General features: G+C 49.0%; 1 protein-coding gene across 4 annotated transcripts in view; it reads right to left on the bottom strand.

Annotated features, from left to right (window-relative positions):
• UBASH3B (ubiquitin associated and SH3 domain containing B) overlaps window positions 1-4,847 on the bottom strand; it is a 278,462-nt gene extending 273,615 nt beyond the window's left edge. For 3 of the 4 annotated variants that reach the window (XR_010989934.1, XR_010989933.1, XM_068159991.1), the window contains exon 1: window positions 4,587-4,847. Coding sequence is in view for 2 of the 4 variants with exons in the window: in XM_068159991.1 (XP_068016092.1) it covers window positions 4,587-4,747 (161 nt within the window). In the remaining 2 variants the exon portion in view is untranslated. The remainder of the gene's footprint in view (window positions 1-4,586) is intronic. The other variant, XM_068159992.1, reaches the window with a different exon arrangement.
• Between the last annotated feature and the right edge of the window lie 15,821 nt (window positions 4,848-20,668).

Raw genomic sequence — 20,668 nt, 5'->3', positions numbered from 1 at the left:
TGTCTGCAGAAACTCAGGGAACATCTTAGAGTTTTGTGGGTTTATCTATTCATGCACATATGTGCAGCCAGCATTAAAAGAAAGCAAGCAGACATTTGGTTTTTTTCATAGCAGAATTTTAACTTCCTGCTTTGGAGGATATTTTGGAGGAGCTTAAATTCTGACAAGAAACTTTTAAAAGCTGTGAATCCCTCACAGACTCTGGGGCCACACTGATTTCTGCACCATCGAGACCACAGGATTTCAGCTTCAGTAGTTTATTTTGGGGGCAAAGATCTTCCATAGAATCAATAAGGGTGGAAAAAACCTCAAAGATCATCAAGTCCAACCTGTCACCCAACACCTCATGACTACTAAACCATGGCACCAAGTGCCACATCCAGTCCCTTTTTTAACACCTCCAGGGATGGGGACTCCACCACCTCCCTGGGCAGCACATCCCAATGGCTAACAACTCTCTCTGGGAAGAACTTTCTCCTCACCTCCAGCCTAAGCTTCCCCTGGTGCAGCTTGAGACTGTGTCCTCTTGTTCTGGTGCTGCTTGCCTGGGAGAAGAGACCAACCCCTACCTGGCTACATCCTCCCTTCAGGGAGTTGTAGACAGCAATAAGTTCTCCCCTGAGCCTCCTCTTCTCCAGGCCCATCACTAATTTTGGATGGTAGGGAGATTTTTAAGTTGCTTGTACATGCAGAGTGGTTGGAAAGGATCCTCTGGGGTTTCAATGGTGTTTAAAATACACTGTGCTCCCCTTCCATTTACTCTCAGGAAGACTATCAACACCTGTGTAGGGATTGCCACACAATAGCAAGAGGTGCTGGCAGTCAGATTAGACCTGTGGGTGCAACCACTGACAGCAGATCCATAAGAAGATGAGGTGCAGTATTTCAGGGTACCTGGGAAATAATAGCTGTGTGACATCTCTGTCTTCTCTATCTAGAGGAAACTTGTTCTTGTGTTTAGGGTCTTGAGACCCTGGAGATCTGGTTAGACTTTTGTGTGACCCTGGGTAAAATGCTTGTCTCGGTGCTTGCATTGCAAAGAGGCAATCATAACATCAACTTTGCCTTCCTTCCTTGTTTAAATCAGATGCTACCTGAGATAGGGACAGCCTCCTCCTGTGTGACTAGACAGCATGTAACTTAATGGGCTAATTGTAAAGGGAAAAGTACAGTGTTTGTGTGCTGGCAAGACCCCCAACAAAACACAACAGCTCTTCACACTAATAGTCCAAAGTGATGACATCCTGTAGTGGTTTGAGCAAGTGGCATCCACAGGTGAAGACATCCAAAGGCGGTGGTTTGTACATCACTGCATCACCACTGTCATTTAGAGTAGCCCAGCTGAAGTGGGGCAAAGAGACAGACAGCCACAACAGAGCTGCTCTTCTGCTTGTGCCAGCAAAGACTTCAGTGGGGGAGCAGGGATGTTGGCATCAGTGGAGCCTGTTAACTTCAATACCTGCTCTCAGCTTATCTTAGCTCACAAAGGAAGGATATGTCCTTTGGTGGAGCTTTTATCCCTACTCCCCCATAAAGCATATGCAGGATGGACAGATAAAGGCTATTATAATAATGCCTTCGTTCGAACAAAGGATCCATGGGCAGTTTTGCATAAACCCTTATGACATTCTCTCTAGGTTTCAGCCTGGCTTATACCCTCTACTAACCATCCAGTAATACCTGGAAATCACATTTTGCCTTTTGATTATTCGAGCACACAGAGGGTAAAAGTGGCTTGCTCAAATTCTTAGATAACCAGGAAAATAAAATGAACATGAGAATCCTCAGCTCTGAGCTCTACCTGCTGTAATGAACTCTAAGCATGGAGGAGTATTATCAAACAATTAACTCTTCCAGTTTTGAAGAGACAAAAGCAGACCTGGCCACTGGTAGGGGCATGAGGTACGTGAAGTTACGTGAGCTGAATTAGAAGCTGAAAGTTAGGCAATATGAGTACAGGTTGGACTTGATGATCATTGAGGTCTTTTCCAACCTTGTTAATTCTATGATTCTGCTCCCCAAGATGTCAGTACTGTCTTGATACTATATCTGGAAACAGCACTCTTGTGATCTCAGGTAGCTCCTGTGTCTCTTTACCCTGGCTTCAGCAGTCCTCCCTGTCAGTCCCCCTGGCTCCAACAAGAAGCCAGGAGGCCACTGAAGGCATTTTGTGACGTGCCTGACAGACTAGTCTGACAACTTGGGAGCTTTGTTTTGCACAAACCATCCAAACAGATGGCCACCACTTCTAAGTATCAGCCTGGCTTGTATTTGTATGCAGCATCTACAGGCACAGAGCTGCAGTCCCCTGTTTTGCTGAACTCTCTGCTGCTGTAGCTGTGGCTTTGGGGTGGAAAATGGCGCTGTGGGTTCTGAGAGAAGGCTCAAGGGGGCTTTACTGTAAGGCTAGTTCTCAATACCAGCTTTGGGAAGCAAAGGTGTTTTCACATCCCTGGTAACTCAGTCATCTCTTTCATTCACACTTGCAGAGTAATGTGCTGCCAGTTGAAGAGCAGCTCTGTGAAGCAGTGACCTTTGGGCAATGTCCTTTTGCCATGCAGTCCTATCTGCCATGCAGTCCTATCTGCCATGCAGTCCTATCTGCCATGCTTCTGAACCTGCAGGCCATTCCATGCTGTACCCTTGGTGGCAGTACTTAGTTGCTCTGTTTTACTTCTGCTTTACTTCTTATCTGTGTTTTAACAATGAATTATTTGCAGTATTTCCAGCAGGTTGGAATAGGGGCACTAATTGCTATTTCAGATCAGGAAAGTGGCTTCCTTCCAGCAGAGAGCAGAGTTAGTGATATTGCAGTGTCTTGAATTTAATATTAAGTCAACTTGCATAGACTCAGAATGGTTTGGGTTGGAAGGGACCTTGAAGGTCATCTAGTTCCAATCCCCACTACCATGGGCAGGGACACCTTCCACTAGACCAGATGGCTCATGGCCTCATCCAACCTGCCCTTGAATACCTCCAGGGAAGGGGCATCCATGACCTCTCTGGGTAACCTGTTCCAGTGTCTCACCCCCCTCACTGTAAAGAATTTTACCTTAAATTCTATTTACAATAAGCACTCTGTGCAGCTGGGGATATTTTTACCCCTTTCTCTGCCTTGTTCTCTGTGTTTAACTTTCCCTATCTCATATGCTGAAGCTTTTGGGTCTATTTTTTGTCAAATATTAGAGTTTTCTTGGGCAAGTCTTTGAACCATAGGCAGTTCCTCAGCTAGCAGTTAGGTAAGACCAGGGCTGTCAGCCTTGATGGCACTGTTGTAACTAGTTTCATTCAGAGATCCAAGCTGTTTTTATCTCTAGCTCCACTGAAAGATGCACATCTGGGTTTTGAAACAAGCAGAGCATGAAGTCACCAGTCCCCTACTATCTGCATTTGCATTCACTGTACATAACTGCTGTATGTTGCTTTCAATAGATATCTACAGATCCCTGGCAGACAAAGCACAAGCAGGACAATGGAAAACATACATCAGATTCTGTGTGTGTGCTAGGGCAATCTCATGAATCCACAGATAACACATGTCCTCATGCATATTTATTTCAAAAAATGCCCAAAGACAGGCTGCAAAACCTCTGATTTCTGACTAGCATCAACAACAAAAGGAAAACTTAAGCAGATCAAGGAATCATCCAAATCCCCACTGGGTTCATTTGCACCCTGAAGTGCAAAGTCCCACTTCAGGAGTCACTCGGTTTAAACCTGGGGAGTCATTATTAAGTTAGCATTAGGTTGCTGCCTAATTAATTTAAAGCATAAGCACATGCAGGGAGATTACACCAGGGCATTGCTAAATTGGGTAAGAAAAACCTACCACTTTGGACTAGGGCAATCTTCTATTGCTCCATTCCCCTTTCTTGTTGACTTGTACACGGATTAAAGGAAATTTCCCGGGTGACCGAGTGAGCCAAAGCAGTTGTGCCAAGGGCTTCTCATTTTCAAAGTGCAGGAGCGATGGGCTCTGATTGCAACTGCCGAGGCAGAAATTGCCTCCCTGGCCATCCCAAACTTTCCAGGGATGCCTGCGCCGGGCGGTGCAATCTGGCTACTTCGGGCAGCGCCCAGGCCTTTCAGCACCCTGCGGGGACGGGACAGGGGGGGACGCGCCCCGGGACAGTACCTGCCTCCCCTTAACCCCAGCACCTCACCATCTCCCTCGCCCCCCGGAGCCGGGCCAGCGCTCCTGCTTGGCTGCGGCGGCCGCCGGGAGAGGCGACCCGGCGCATCCCTCGGCCCGTACAGCATCCCCGGGCCGCTCCGGCAGCGCATCCCCTGGCCGCTGCCGGCGGCACAACCCCGGCCGCGCCGGGCCGTTCCCGGCAGCGCATCGCTGCACTGCCCGGGCCGCTCCCGGCTGCGCATCCGTCCACTACCCGGGCCGCTCCCGGCAGCGCATCCCGTGGCTGCCCTGCATCCCCGGTGGCCGGAGCTCCCTCCCGCGGTCTCGGCGCGGCGCCGGCCGCCGGTGGCGGTCTGGAGCAGCGAAGCAGAAAGGCGCCCGTCGCTTCTCGCCGCCGTAAAACGAAAGGGGGAAGAACCGCGGGGGGGAAGGGGGCCGTGCGGCGACTTACGCCCGAGCTTTGGGGAAGCCCATTGACAGCAGGATCTCCAGCGACGAGCCATGTTTGATGGTCCCCGCGCGGTGCTGCCGGTTCCGCCGGGGGATGACTTTGCTGTACAGCTCCTCTTTGGCAGCCATGGCGTGCGGTGCGGGCTGCCCGCGCTGGGCCATCACGCAGCCATCGCCGCCCGCGCAGGGCCATGCACACCCGCAGCGCCCAGCGCCCCGCCGGGGGCCGCGGCCGGGCCCTGCCTCCCTCCCCGCTCCGCGCCCAGCCCAGCCCAGCCGCTCGGCCCCCGTCGCCACACGTGCGCGCCCCACGCAGCCCCACGCCGGCACCGGAGCGGCGAGGAGCAGCCGCCCGCCCCCGTGCTTAGAGCCGCCTCCGGGCGGGCGGGGGCAGCCCTGGCCCCGCTCCGGCCCCCGAGGGGTTGCGGCGCTCACCCGCTGCCGGCCGCTACTCTGGAGCTGAGCCGCGGCAGGGGGAAGAGGAGGCGCGGAGTGAAGCGAGGGACGGGGGCCGCTCGGAGCGAGGGATGGGGATGTGCGGAGTGAGGAACGGGGGATGCGCGGGGCAGCGCCGCTGCTGGAGCGGATGGGAGAAGCGAAGGCGTGCTTTTGGAAGCTAATACAACTGCACAGACGAACCTTTGTTGTAATTTATTTGTCTCGTCTTTTGGAAGAAAAGCTCAGTGCAATATGGACCAAACTGCACAGGGCAGAGAGCGGAAGGCAGGCAGGGTGCTCTGCATGACAGTGCTTGAGAGGCTCTCTCCATCACTCGGCGTTGCTTTGATTTGGTAGCGCTAGTGGTTAATCCAGATGTAGTCGGATGCTCCAAAAATTTCCCCTTGGTTCACGTGTTTCTGCATCCTTCTCAGCCCTCTCCAGGCTGTCACTTGGAGTTCGGGCCTCGGAGCGTGTCAGCTCCAGGGCAGTCCCTGCCCCTCCTAGTGTCAGGTCTGCTGCGACACAAAGTTCTGCTCCTCTTCTTGCTCCCACGCAAAAGCTGCATGTTCCTACGGGCAGGGTGAGACAAACATCGCTACTTTCTTCCCTGTTGTATTTCAATTCAGACTTCTGTTTGGTATCACTTGCTCTCATGAAGTTCAATAAGAGCAAGTGCAGGGTCCTGCATCTGGGTCGAGGCAATCCCAGGCACAAATACAGGCTGGGCAGTGACTGGCTGGAGGATAGCCCTGAGGAGAGAGACTTGGGGGTGCTGGTGGACAAAAAGCTCAACATGAGCTCTCAGTGTGCACTTGCAGCCCGCAAAGCCAATCAGATCCTGGGCTGCATCAGGAGAAGTGTGGCTAGCAGGTCGAGGGAGGTGATCCTCCCCCTCTACTCAGCCCTGGTGAGACCCCACCTGGAGTACTGTGTCCAGTTCTGGAGCCCCTATTACAAGAGGGATGTGGAGGTGCTGGAACGTGTCCAGAGAAGGGCCACGAGGATGATCAGAGGGCTGGAGCACCTCTCCTATGAGGACAGACTGAAGGAGTTGGGGCTGTTCAGTCTGCAGAAGAGAAGGCTCCGAGGTGACCTAATTGTCGCCTTCCAGTATCTGAAGGGGGCCTACAGGAAGGCTGGGGAAGGACTTCTCAGGATATCAGGTAGTGATAGGACTAGGGGGAATGGAATGAAGCTGGAGGTGGGGAGATTCAGGCTGGATGTGAGGAGGAGGTTCTTCACCATGAGAGTGGTGAAACCCTGGAATGGGTTGTCCAGGGAGGTGGTCGAGGCCCCGTCCCTGGGGGTGTTTAAGAGCAGGCTGGATGAGGCTCTGTCCAGCCTGATCTAGTGTGGGGTGTCCCTGCCCATGGCAGGGGGGTTGGAACTGGATGATCCTTGTGGTCCCTTCCAACCCTGAATGAAACTATGAAACTATGAAACTATGAAACTATCTTTGGGGTTGTAAACCGAGGGGTTTGTTTGTGACAGCGGGCCTCCTTCTTCCCCCTTTTATTTTTTTCCCCCTGAGGTCCTCCTCTTCCCTCCTTTACCACGCACCCCACAGCCTCTCTGCTTTCCCCTCATTTTCAAGGACAAGGTATCAGTACTGATCTTCCCAGGGCAGGCTCAGCTCAAGGGTTATAGAGAGCAGTATGAAGTTACAAGCCTGTAAACAAACAAAACCCACTAAGAAATAGTTTTTTTTAAGGTACAGCAGTTTACACTGGGGAAGGAAAGCAATGTTGGCAGAGACAAATCTCTCACTACAGTTATTAGCATTAGAGAAAACAAACAGCCCATTTCCATTTTGTTGTCTCAATGAAGCCAGAGAAGGGGAAAGCTCCCAACTGTCTACTCCTTCCCCTCCCATGCCAGTTTATTTTCTGCTGCTTTAGCCAGAGGCATGAAGAGAAAGGAGCACATGCTGCAGCCAGCGCTCCCATGCCACACTGGGGGCTGTGTTCCCACCAGGACAACAGGCCAGCAAGTCATCCTCACACTGCCTGAACTAACAAGCACCATGAAAATTAGAGCTCCAGAAGGACACTGCACAAAGCACTGCTTGTTCATTTCTTGAAGTCACTTTCAAGCCCTTTGATGTTGCGGAGGCCCCGAGTCTTTCGTTTACCCCCACTATTAATTGGCAAGTCCTTCGTTAGAGTCTGTGTGTGAAACCAAGAAGCGTTTAATCACGGATTTCAGCCATGGCAGACATTTTGCAGCTGTGAAATCGGGATCAGGCACCTAATCTATTCCCTTTTAATGGAAGAGGAGAGTTAAGGGTCGGTGTTAACAATATTTGTGCTGAAACATACGTTGCCAGAGCCCCCAGAAGTGTTTATCACTGATGAACTCACGTCCAGCCATGCTAGGGGCACCACAGCTCGTTGGGGACCTGTGAAAGCACAAGATGGAAATCCCAAGGTAACACTGACCCCCACCTCCCTAACAAGCACTTGCAGACAATTCCCAGGAGAATGTGATCAATGTAGAGGGATTTGCAGCCAGCAAAAACCCATGAGGAGTGTTGTGTTTTGACTTCACTCGCTATGCTTCACTCATGCATGGATTTTTTGCTCCAGCTGGATTACTCAGTCAGGAAATAACAGCAGAAATGTAGTTTGCTATGGAAGTAGCTTCCAGCGACTTTGCCAGATGAGAGTCTCTTTCCTTTAGCTGTGACAGGTTCATGAAGCTGGAGGTGGGGAGATTCAGGCTAGATGTGAGGAGGAGGTTCTTCACCAGGAGAGTGGTGAAACCCTGGAATGGGTTGTCCAGGGAGGTGGTCGGGGCCCTGTCCCTGGAGGTGTTTAAGCCCAGGCTGGATGAGGCTCTGTCCAGCCTGATCTAGTGTGGGGTGTCCCTGCCCATGGCAGGGGGTTTGGAAGTAGATGATCCTTGTGGTCCCTTCCAACCCTGAATGATACTATGATACTATGATATAAAACATAATGAAATATCCATGCTATAGAAGTTATAATACTGAAGTTTTGATGGTTGGATGAACTGCTGCAGCTAACTCCACTGGAAACATCAGAGGCGTTAGAGCAAGCAAGAAGGAACACAACTGGGATGTTACATATCATTTGTAGTATCATTTATAGTCCATCAATGGGGCTGGCTGCACCCTGGCTTGAAAAAGCATCTCAAGGCAGCAGCATTTCAAGGCCCGCTGCTAAGAGAAGTGCCTCATGTCCTTGGAACTTTGGGGAGCGCCTCTGCATCTGATCTGGCTGTGCTTTTTTACATGGAAACCCTTTCACTGGGAAGCAGTCCCTGTATTATCCCCCAGCATTTAAATAGGTGCCTTGAAATAATGCTTCCTCCCACTTCCCCCCTTTTTTTTTCCTCCCAGCTAAAAATGGGAGCTGTCAGAGTGATCACATGAGGAAAAAGGAGAGAAAATAAAAGTAGAAAGAAAATTTGTTAAGCACACAGAAAATGGTGTTTGAGTCCCCAGATTAGCAACAACTAGGGGGAGGAAGGAAATATATGAAATGATTGTGCCTGAATGAAATCTGTGCCATGGAGTTGATTTTAAAATGCTGAGAGAGATTCACCTAAAATCTTCCTGATATTTTTTGCTTCTTCTTCCCCCCCTCCTCCCCCTTGCTGTCATCCTAGACATTTCTGTGTGCTTAAATAACTACTGCTACCCTTTTTCCTGACTGCAGAGCAACAGCTTCCAGGTGCCCACAGCCAGGCAAGTGTGTGAGGTCCTGCAGCAAGAGGCTTGCCTCTGTTCTTGGTGCTCTTCTAACTTTTTTCCTGAGTGAAACTCCAATATTATCTCTTTACCTACAGGAAAATGCATCCTTAGAGGGGTTATTTATATCATTTCCTTCAATGCAACACAGAAATAACTGGAGGGGAGGGATGTATTTAAAACTGCCCCACTAGACAGTGAGTGGGAGTGTTGCTGTATGCTTCAATAGGAAGAGGTCAGGCTCCTGAGGAATTGGAGCCAAATTTAGCCATCTTCCCAGCCTGATGCGACCTCCTCTCATTTGCATGCAAAGGGTTGAGTCTAACAATGGCAGCACTCTGAAATAAACCAGCACAACAGCAGGAAACAGAACAAGGAGTTTGCTTTCCTCCTTCCTCACCTCCCTGCCTTAAAAAAAGGGGTCAGATGCTTTCAGAAAGTCCTTGTTCAAGGCTCTGCTTTTGAATTATGACCAATTGAAATGCATTATTGCCCCCAGAATGGGAGAGGGAGGGATGGGGAAAGGGAAAGGAACAGGATGTGGAGGTCTTCCTGGGCCAGCACCTCTTTTGTAGGAGCAGCAAGGCAAAGACTTGTCCCTTCTTCCTCCTGCCCCCAGCGAAGAGAAAATCTGCCATAGGTCAAAGCCTGAGCAAATGCTGAGCAGTGAAGGACACAGCAAGATTGCTGTTTCCTAGATTTGAGCCTGGTCTTGCAATGATTCCTACACTTCAACCTTTTTACACCCATAGTTATTCCACAGGGCAATTTCAGGCCCATCAGCAGATGGGAGGAAGGCTTCTCCCTCACCTTGCTTTGGCAAGTCACAAGCCAACCTCATGAAGTTCAATAAGAGCAAGTGCAGGGTCCTGCATCTGGGTCGAGGCAATCCCAGGCACAAATACAGGCTGGGCAGTGACTGGCTGGAAAGTAGCCCTGAGGAGAGAGACTTGGGGGTGCTGGTGGACAAAAAGCTCAACAGGAGCTCTCAGTGTGCACTTGCAGCCCGCAAAGCCAATCAGATCCTGGGCTGCATCAGGAGAAGTGTGGCCAGCAGGGCAAGGGAGGTGATCCTCCCCCTCTACTCAGCCCTGGTGAGACCCCACCTGGAGTACTGTGTCCAGTTCTGGAGCCCCTATTACAAGAGGGATGTGGAGGTGCTGGAAGGTGTCCAGAGAAGGGCCACAAGGGCCACAAGGATGATCAGAGGGCTGGAGCACCTCTCCTGTGAGGGCAGACTGAAGGAGTTGGGGCTGTTCAGTCTGCAGAAGAGAAGGCTCCGAGGTGACCTCATTGTGGCCTTCTAGTATCTGAAGGGGGCTACAGGAAGGCTGGGGAGGGACTTCTCAGGATCTCAGGTAGTGATAGGACTAGGGGGAATGGAATGAAGCTGGAGGTGGGGAGATTCAGGCTAGATGTGAGGAGGAAGTTCTTCCCCATGAGAGTGGTGAAACCCTGGAATGTGTTGTCCAGGGAGGTGGTCGGGGCGCCATCCCTGGAGGTGTTTAAGAGCAGGCTGGCTGAGGCTCTGTCCAGCCTGATCTAGTGTGGGGTGTCCCTGCCCATGGCAGGGGGGTTGGAACTAGCTGATCCTTGTGGTCCCTTCCAACCCTGAATGAAACTATGAAACTAAGTCCATCCTTCAGTTATTTGCCTGCACTCTGAAGTGTGCACACACACCTTTGGGACTGAGCATCAGAATGTGCAAAATAATTAAAAGTGGAACTGAATCCCTCCTCAGCACTTTCCCTCCTCTTCTTCTTGTTTCTTCTTATTGTTTTGTCTCCTGAGTTTCCCAACCGCAAGGAAAGATGATTTATCACCGAGAAAAAAACGAACAGCTGCCTCACACTTGGTTCAAAACAGCATGCAAATTGAGTGCAAAAAAATATATATATAATATTAATCAGAGTTTTTACAGAGCTAAGACCAAAGAATCTTCAGCAGACTTCAGCCCTTTTCCTCTGCTCTTGATAATTGCTCTGTGGGCAGCGTTTTGTGACTGCTTGGGTTTCTGTGTTTTAACACCCATCTGAGCATGTTTGGAAGAACTGCTGAGCCTTGGTGAAAGTGGAAGGACAGCATTCCTGAGAGCAGCTTAATCTTGAAGCCTAAAACACCTTTGTCCAGCTATTTTACCTGTCTGGGCTTTAATAATTGAGCTGGAAGGAGCATTTCTCTGCGGTTCTGTTCCACAGGGATAGTTTCTTTCCTTTGCTAAGCATCCATCTGCATAGGTACTTACATGAGCCTCCTCTTCTCTCATCACTGCAATATTTGAGTCCCTCCAGAGCATTTAAAAATAGAAAGAGCATCTGGTTTATAGGAGAACAGGGTTCTGTACTTTATGCAGAAGGCTGTGAAAGGACTTTCTCACCTTTCACTGTATCTACCTCACCTCAAACTTCTGTCATGAGATTTGGGCTCTGGGAGGATTCATGAGGGCTGCAGAGCACCCCCTAAGGACCAGAGAATTTTTAGCCATCTTCAGCTTTTATTGCCTTGAGGCTGTAACTCCACACTCTGCTGCAAACCTGGAGGTGTGGGGGTGGATTTGGGCCCAGGGTTGGTCACAGCACTTTTGGCTGCATTAGAGAGCAGCTGGGGCTTGGAGGATCCAAGCTGGTCACAGGCACAGGAGAATTTGCTTTTCTAGCTTTCCTTCCAATTTGGAGTGTATTCTCCTCCTTACAGACAAAATGTCATCATAATCTCTCTCTTTCTGCATAGAGCTATGGAGTCAAGCAGAACCATCAGGTATGTCAAGAGGCAAAGTGTCCTTCAGGTATTGCACTTTGAGAGCAGAGGGCAGGAGATGATATCTGGTGCAGCTTGCTTAACTTCCCAGCCCAGTTTTCAGTGTAAAAGAAAAAGAAAATAACAGTTGCATTTTTAAATGCTTTGAGCATTGAGGGAGGATTCTGTGTGAGGAAGGAGTTCTGGCTTCCTTGCTGGATGTGACTAGGAAATGATTTACTGTGCGCTATGGAATGGGCTGCCCGGGGAGGTGGTGGAGTCGCCGTCATTGAAGGTGTTCAGGAGGAGACTTGCTGGGGTGCTTGGTGCCATGGGTTAGCTGTTTGGGTGGGTTAGATTGGTTGATGGGTTGGACACGATGATCTTGAAGGTCTCTTCCAACCTGGTTTGGTTTATTCTAATAAAGTTTATTCTCTTCTCCTCTGGAGCCCAGTTCTCTCAGTTCAGTGGCCCCACAGAGGGAGGATACTCAGGGTACATAAGAGCAGAATTTGCCTGCTGGGAGGGGTTGGTAGCTTCGTTTGGCAGACTTAGCAAAATGACCTTTGAGGGGTCATTGAAACATGAACAAAGCACAGGAGAAGGAGCAGTGCAAAGATGGAGTTCACCTTCTCTTAACCTGTGCAGCACTGCATCCTTTCACATCTTCAGCAAATAGCTGCACGTTTTGAGTTTCTCCTTACAGAGCTGCTTGCTGCAGCAGTGCAGCTGGCCAGAGGGAAGTGAGGTCACGGTGTGCTGTGGAAAATGCTTGCAGCCCCTCTTCAGTCACATAGGTGGGACTTGCAAAGGGAACTGAAGCCACCAGTGAGTGGTAGTGAATTCACAGCACTTCACTGGCATGAAATCCACCGATTCTGGGCTTGAGAAGCGTGGTTAGCTAGTTCCTGCCACGGTGTGCTCGCTGTAATCCTGGTCTCTGCGAGAGGAAGAGCAGTTGAGCAAACAAGATGAACAGACTCCCAACTTCTAGCCCATGTGCAAGAAACATCTTGAGCATTGGCTATCTTATCTGTTGGATTTCATGTCTGTTTCTGCTATGCTTGTATGAATCTCCTGTATCGTGATGATTATTTATTCGCCTGGGAACGAGCCAAGAAACAACAAGATACAATAGAAAGCTGCTGGGATTTCCCCAACTCCCACACACAGTAAATATGCTGATCTGCAGCAGCTTGTACAAAGTCTGCAGCATTTCTGCAGAGGCCTTCCTTTCTTTTTGGACTTTTGCTTTTGTTGCAATTGTTCTTGTTTGTTGTTGGGATTTGTTTAGCTGCGTTCCTGTCCTCCTGAAGGGGAGCACTGTCAGATTACTTGAAGAAAACCACATTTGTTTGACATAAGGCTGAAAAAAAAAAGAAAAGAAAGGGAAGGAGGTGTTTATGGCCACTTGAAATCTTCCTGATTATTTTGTAGAGCTGTTTGAAAAGATCTGAAGATTGGTGATTTGCTTTTGTCTCCAAGAGAGGCAATAAGAAACTAAAAGCAGTGGAGTGATGCTAAGGACTGGTTTGATTCCTATTCTCATTTTTCTTTCCCTCTTTTTAACTTTCATTGAGTCATAGAATTGTTTTGGTTGGAAAAGACCTCTAAGATCATCAAAACCTAAGACCACGATGGCCATTAAACCATGTCCCAAAGTGGCTTGTCCACACAAATTGGATTCTCTGTTTGGAGATTTTTAGAGGGCTGGAGCACCTCTCCTGTGAGGACAGACTGAGGGAGTTGGGGCTATTCAGTCTGGAGAAGAGAAGGTTCCCAGGAGACCTAATTGTGGCCTTCCAGTGTCTGAATGGGACTACATGAAAGCTGGGGAGGGAGTTTTTAGGGTGTCAGGGAGTGATAGGACTGGGGGGAATGGAGCAGAAATAGGAGTATATTCAGATTGGATGTTAGGAAGAAGTTCTTCCCCATGAGGGTGTTGAGAGACTGGCACAGGTTGCCCAGGGAGGTGGTGGAAGCCTCATCCCTGGAGGTTTCTGCAGCCAGGCTGGATGTGGCTGTGAGCAACCTGCTGTAGTGTGAGGTGTCCCTGCCCATGGCAGGGGAGTTGGAACTGGAAGATCCTTGAGGTCCCTTCCAACCCTAACAATTCCATGATTTTATGGTATGACCAACAGCTTTTGGGTGGAGAAGAGAGTGAAAGTGCTTACAAGGAAAAGTGAAAGTGATTAATCAAGTTTCACAAAGTTCATTGAAACAGAAATAATAGAAGTGCAATAAAGCAGGAGTGGCAGAGAGAAGAAAAATTAGGGGAAAAAGAATACTTCTAATGTAGTCATCAAACCTGCTTAGGAGCATAAAGGGCAACGAGGCTGCGGAGAGGGATCGAGCACAAGCCCTAGGAGGAGAGGCTAAAGGAACTGGGAGAGTTTAGTCTGGAGAAGAGGAGGCTCAGGGGAGACCTTATTGCTCTCTACAGCTCCCTGAAGGGAGGTTGTAGCCAGGAAAGGGTTCATCTCTTCTCCGAGGCAACTAGCACCAGAACAAGAGGACACAGTCTCAAGCTGTGCCAGGGGACGTTTAGGCTGGAGGTGAGGAGAAAGTTCTTCCCAGAGAGAGTTGTTAGCCATTGGAATGTGCTGCCCAGGGAGGTGGTGGAGTCCCCATCCCTGGAGGTGTTCAAAAAGGGTTTTGACGTGGCACTTGGTGCCATGGTTTAGTAGCCATGAGGTGCTGGGTGACAGGTTGGGACTTGATGATCTCTGAGGTCTTTTCCAACCTGATTGATTCTACGCTAAAAGACCAATTTTGGTTCGTTTCATTTTTTTCCTGTTTATGCTAATAATTTAAGCTGGAAACCAGCACTTGAATAATGCAGATCTTTTAATGAGAGGGGAGGATTACTTTACATGTAGGTGCATGGCCGTTACAGATACATTTCTGGAGCTGGAGAGGAGCTTCAAGCTGCAATTTCAATATGAATGAACATCATCCAACATCCTGCTTCAGCTGCGAGCGCTTGCAATTTATTTCCTATTTAGATCTTCATTAGAGGAAAGGCTAAAAGCTAGAGGCTGTTCTCTGCAAATTAAATTCCCCCCTCTCCCCTCCTCCCCCCCCCCCCATGTGGCTCCACGTGGAACTCTTTGCAGTCATTTACTTGAAACGCTGCAATCAGAGCATAAATTTCCATGGTGCTTTGATTTCAGCTGTCTTCATCTGACTGAACGATGCAGCAAATTAAATATGCTTAGTCAAAACTCTAATCTCTGCTAATAACACTTAGCATAAACCTTGCTCTTGTCATCCACCACCAAAAAAAAAAAAGGAGCAGTAATTAAGATTTACTGGGTAAGGCTGCAGCCCTAGAAGCCTCCACACATGTTTAACTTCACCACCCAGCACAGCCTCGTTGGACTCCCAGCGATAAAATTAAGTCCATGCATCAATGTCTGCTGGACTGGGGGCCAAGGTAAGGCTCGGTGCCCTACTCAACACATCACATTAAAAGAAATGTGGTGCTTTGTCAGTGCTTTGTAGCTTTGTTTGTTCTCCCCTTCTCCTATGAAGTAGCTTGCAGTTGTGTGATCCTCCTTGTGTTTCTTGTTAGGCTTTTGAGGGATAAACAAAACAAGGCAAGCAAACAAGGAAAGAAAAGAGTTCCTGTTTGCAAATCATTGCCCATCTGTTTCTCATTCCATTTGACTCCAGGGAACATTTCCACACTGTATACACCTCATCTTAAAGAACACAGAGTCTGGATGAAGGCTTTGAGCTTCCTACTTCTAATGTGGCCCCCTATTTCACTTGAATCTGTTTGGATGGCCCTTAGCCTTGTAGGAATCATTGGTGTTATGCTGAGTTAGAAGTAACCCCAGAGCAATCCAGGACATAGAATAGAATAGAATAGAATAGAATAGACCAGACCAGACCAGACCAGGTTGGAAAAGACCTTTGAGATCATTGCGTCCAACTCATCATCCAACACACCTAATCAACTAAACCATGGCACCAAGCACCCCATCAAGTCTCCTCCTAAACACCTTCAGTGATGGTGACTCCAACACTTCCCTGGGCAGCACATTCCAATGGCGAATCTCTCTTTCTATGAAGAATTTCTTCCTAGCATCCAGCCTAAACCTCCCCTGGCACAGCTTGAGACTGTGTCCTCTTGTTCTGGTGCTGGTTGCCTGGGAGAAGAGACCAACTCCCACCTGGCTACAACCTTCCTACAGGTAGTTGTAGGGAGCAATAAGGTCTCCCCTGAGCCTCCTCTTCTCCAGGCTAAGAAACCCCAGCTCCCTCAGCCTCTCCTCACAGGGCTTGTGCTCCAAACCCCCTAGTTTATTTGCCATAGTGGTGTTAGGTTGGTGGTTGGACTTCATGGTCTTAGAGGTCTTTTCCCACTGAAACAATTCTGTGATTCTATGAATGACAACCAGGCTGTGTGCTGCTGACTAACAGAGGGGACAGTCCCTGGTGCAGGGGCTGATACTGCACACCCAGTGATGCACAGACCTGCTCAGAAATGGGAAAGGGTAGGAAATGGAAGTGTGATCGCCTGGTGGTCTCTGTGGCCAGTCCAGGAGCCAGGGGTGGGGGAGAGCTGAAGGGCTGCTGAGAAACATGCACCAGAGCCACTGATGCTGCTGCTCAGGTGTGTTCAGCCCAAGCAAACTGATCAGCTACTTCAGAGAAAACATAGTAATGAAGCATCAGAGACTTTCATCATCTCAGAAAGGGTCTTTGGAGAACTTCTAAGTGTCCTAAAGTACAGCTGTCCCTTGGGTGTTCTGGAAATGCAAAGGGATCCTGCAGAAATCCTCTTTACAACCTAAAAATCATTTTTGAAACAGGGTGTGCTTGACACAGGGATTTGGAATCCTTCTGTAGCATCATTACGATGGAGCATTGTTGTGGCTGTGTTCAAAGTACAGTCTGAAAGCTCATTATCTCCATTAAATCTGGTAGGATTTCCTGTATTGACCTCTGAAATACTGAATACAGAGTCCAGTGTGGCTGGATTCCTGCTTTAGGGTCTAGTGACATTGTCTTTTTAGAGGCATCTGTCAGTGAGTAGCTATTGAAGCAGTTTGCTTTAGACAAGAACAACTATGGATAATTGCAAAAGTACCCTCCTGCAGTCCGGCTGAAGTTAACCTTGGGTTTAAATGGCAACACTTGTTTAAGTAGTTGGAAACTGTGGCTACCACACATCCTGTACTCAGCTGCAGCTTGCAGTGTTGTTCACTAAAGTGGCCCCCTTCAAGACATGTAAAGTAAATTAGATTGTTCATGGCTCCAGGCATAAGCACAAAGGGAGGGAGGAAAGGCTCTACCATGCAATGACCTATCTCTCCTATGCCCTTGTCCCCAGTGTGTGAGCACAGAGCTTTAAGCCCAGCCTGAAAGCCTGTTGCTCTTTTCCATGCAGCAGGTTGGATTTTGGTGCTGCACTTCCCTCTTGTGTTTGCTGATAATACTGATTTTCCTCTCTGCCTGCTTGCAAGGCATGCGGAGAGCCTCAGGGGTGTCCTCTCAGCTCCTGGAGAATGGTGAGCTGTATACCCTTGCTTGATTGTCTCCTTCCTTAAGAGCTGCTGGAATAATTCCCCATGCCCTTTTGGACAGGTTCCTGAGGTGAGAGCCCTGACTTTGTGCACTGACTGTAGCATCCAGGCTGGATGAGGCTCTGGGCAGCCTGATCTAGTGTGGGGTGTCCCTGCCCATGGCAGGGGGGTTGGAACTAGATGATCCTTGTGGTCCCTTCCAACCCTGAATGATACTATGGTACTATGAGAGGGTCCTGGCCAGCTTGTTTAGCACATGGCTGAGGTCACAAGCAGATGAGTTGTCCCTGGGACAGTGCTGTTTTGACTTGTTTATGAAAGAAAAGGCCCTGGAAGGGAGCAGAGATTTCTCTCAAGGTCCTGCCTGTCCTTTCACACTCCAGTCCACAGAGTTTAACGATGCCTGTAAACAGTGGCAAAGTCAAGGTCTGGTCCTAGAGCTCTTAAATCTGAAGTAAGGTTGTATATTCTTTTTAAGGCAAGAGTTGAAGCAATGAAATGTGCTATCACCAGTTGTGCTCCTGCACGTTTGTCTACTTTTTGCTGTAAAGAAACAACTGTGTGGTCAGTGAAAACCCCAGAACTGAAGTGACTCCAGTACATTTCTCACCAACATGAGTAAGGAGGTTGGAGCTGCTTAATTACAGTGTGACTGAAAGTGGTCTTTTTTCCCTAGCTTTGCTGTTCCCAAGCTGTTTGCTGGAGATTGAAGTCTTTGACGCTGTTCCCAAGCTGTTTGCTGGAGATTGAAGTCTTTGACGCACCCACAGAGATATTTCAAAGCAGGGAGCTACCGTGGTCATGGAGGTGTTGGGTAGGAGGTTGGACTTGATGATCCTAGAGGATCTTTCCCAACCTTTATGATTCTAGGATGTATTAGAATAAACCTTTATTAGAATAAACCAAACCAGCTTGGAAGAGACCTTCAAGATCATCGTGTCCAACCCATCAACCAATCCAACCCACCCAAACAGCTAACCCATGGCACCAAGCACCCCATCAAGTCTCCTCCTGAACACCTCCAATGACAGCGACTCCACCACCTCCCCGGGCAGCCCATTCCAATGGGCAATCACTCTCTCTGTATAGAACTTCTTCCTAACATCCAACCTGAACCTCCCCTGGCGCAGCCTGAGACTGTGTCCTCTTGTTCTGGTACTGGCTGCCTGGGAGAAGAGACCATCATCAGCCTGTCTACAACCTCCCTTCAGGTAGTTGTAGAGAGTGATAAGGTCACCCCTGAGTCTACTCTTCTCCAGGCTAAGCAGCCCCAGCTCCCTCAGCCTCTCCTCACAGGGCTGTGTTCCAAACCCCTCACCAACTTTGTTGCTCTTCTCTGGACTCGTTCCAGCAAGTCAACCTCCTTCCTAAACTGAGGAGCCCAGAACTGGACACAGTACTCGAGGTGTGGCCTAACCAGTGCAGTGTCCAGGGGCAGAATGACCTCCCTGCTCCTGCTGGCCACACTGTTCTTGATGCAGGCCAGGATGCCATTGGCCTTCTTGGCCACCTGGACACACTGCAGGCTCATGTTCAGCCTACCATCGACCAGAACCCCCAGGTCCCTCTCTGCCTGGCTGCTCTCCAGCCACTCTGACCCCAGCCTGTAGCACTGCATGGGGTTGTTGTGGCCAATGTGCAGAACCTGGCACTTGGATGTGTTCAATCTCATGCCGTTGGATTCTGCCCATCTGTCCAGCCTGTCGAGGTCCCTCTGCAGAGCCTCTCTACCCTCCAGCAGATCAACTCTTGCCCCCAGCTTGGTGTCATCAGCAAATTTACTGATGATGGACTCAATGCCCTCATCCAGATCGTCAATGAAGATGTTAAAGAGCACGAAGTTCTGCTTTATTTCTGAAAGACTTCACTGCATTCTCCACAATATTTGGCCACCCAACAACTCCAAACACAGAGTTTCACAGCAGATGGGGCTCACAAGATCAGGCATCCTTACAGGATATACAGGCAGATGTCTGTCTTCCTCCCTCAGCTCTGGATTTGACACCATAAGGAAGGCAGACATATGAGCTGGGATCAGCTTCCCTTACTTAACTGTGCTGAAAGGAACTTTTAACACTGAATATTGTATAGAAATATTTTCCAGTCATGTCTTCAATAGACTGGGAGTTGCTCCACTGAAATTTCTCTGTCTCTGTGGTGGGATGCAGTTACTTGTGAGGCGAAAGTTTCCCAAGGGCATTTAAGTATGGACTTTCTCTCTCTTCTTCCCATACAAAGTAGGTTTGCTTGATGCTATTTAGCAGGCACCATGCTGCTCTCAGCTATTGATTTGGAGCAGGGCCGAAAAGGAAGTTTCCAGCAGGTCAGGTAAAGAGAGATGAGAGCACTTGATTTTAATGCAGGCCTCAAATGACTTGTTTCCATTTATCCTCCTCCTTGAAAGCCTGGCAATTATTTATTACAAACCAAGGAGAAGGGGGGGGGGGGGGAGAGAATGAAATGAATGGAGGTACAGTATCTGCAGGCCAAGAGTGTGATTGAAGATGAGGTTTTGAGCCATGACGTGAGACCTTTAATGGGACTGCATTAGGATATTTAGCTCGAATGGGATCCTGAGCCACAGGCTGCCTCTCAGAGCACTGCAAGGTGCTTTGGTAGTGGTGGAGAAAAGGGTTGTGGCTTGTTAGCAATGAATTGCTGTCCTTGGAGGTACAGGAGAGCTTTCAGGGTGGAAATCAGAAACCCAGGCCAGCCTGAGCCACGGGCAAGGCAAACTAAATTAACTGGCTACGTTCATATGTGCTCTGATTCAGTCTGGGAGTCAGCACTCAGCCTGCTCATTAGTCGCTCAGAGTCTGGACTGAAGATTTTATACTGCCTCCCATAAACTTATCCCTGGTAAAACAGCAGCATGGTTCTGACCAGGAGCAGCTGCCTTTTGGTAGTGAGGCATACAGGATGACAATGAGCTGACTTGTTCCATTTTGGGTGCTGAGTCTGGATTCTCTTTGTGCGAGAAGTCTGCTGGAAATCTGTTCTTCTGTGTGAGAAGATGCCAGAAGTCTGTTGGAAGCGAGGAGGTGCTGCAGGAGGGGCAAGAAGGCCCAAAGCAGGTTGAAGGATGCAAAAAGTTAACTTCTGTGCCAAGTTCTGCAGAGGGGTCCAGTTTAACAAGACATGGGGAAGCAGGCACACAGCAGAGACCAGAGCTGTGCTATGGAAAGAGCTACAGGGACACAGCAACTCTTTTGGTGAATCAGCTCTTCCTGGCTTCAGAGGTTGGAAGTCCACAGCCATTCAAACTGAGGTTTTGTTGTTTTTTGTTTCTTTGTGGAGCTTCCCCAAGTCTTTATTAAAGTTCCTGTAACATGGTCTTATTAAAGCATAAAGAAGAGGAGAAGCCTTTTGAGGTGGGAAAATTTCATTAATCAGCTGGTAATTCTGGGTGTGGGCTGATGGTCCTTCCATTGGGGAGGAGACTGTGGTGTTTAGAAAGCTCATTTGAAGTCTGTGGTTAAAGCAAATGCTGACATTGCTGTGGTAGGCACAGATGAGGGTCTAATGGCCACTCCACTTGTTGCAGAAATTGCTAGGAGTAGAGATGTGGACTGAGTGTGCCTGTAAATGCCTTGGCTTTTCGGTGCTGAACAAGCTGCTGGGCTGAGTTTGGGATTACAGTGTAATTAGTGTGGTGGGTTTGGG

The sequence above is a fragment of the Melanerpes formicivorus genome, unplaced genomic scaffold (genome assembly GCF_026170545.1).
Source record: "Melanerpes formicivorus ecotype bairdi unplaced genomic scaffold, bMelFor1.0.p_v2 SCAF_47, whole genome shotgun sequence".
Classification (NCBI taxonomy): domain Eukaryota; kingdom Metazoa; phylum Chordata; class Aves; order Piciformes; family Picidae; genus Melanerpes; species Melanerpes formicivorus.
This window is presented reverse-complemented; position numbering and strand designations above follow the sequence as displayed.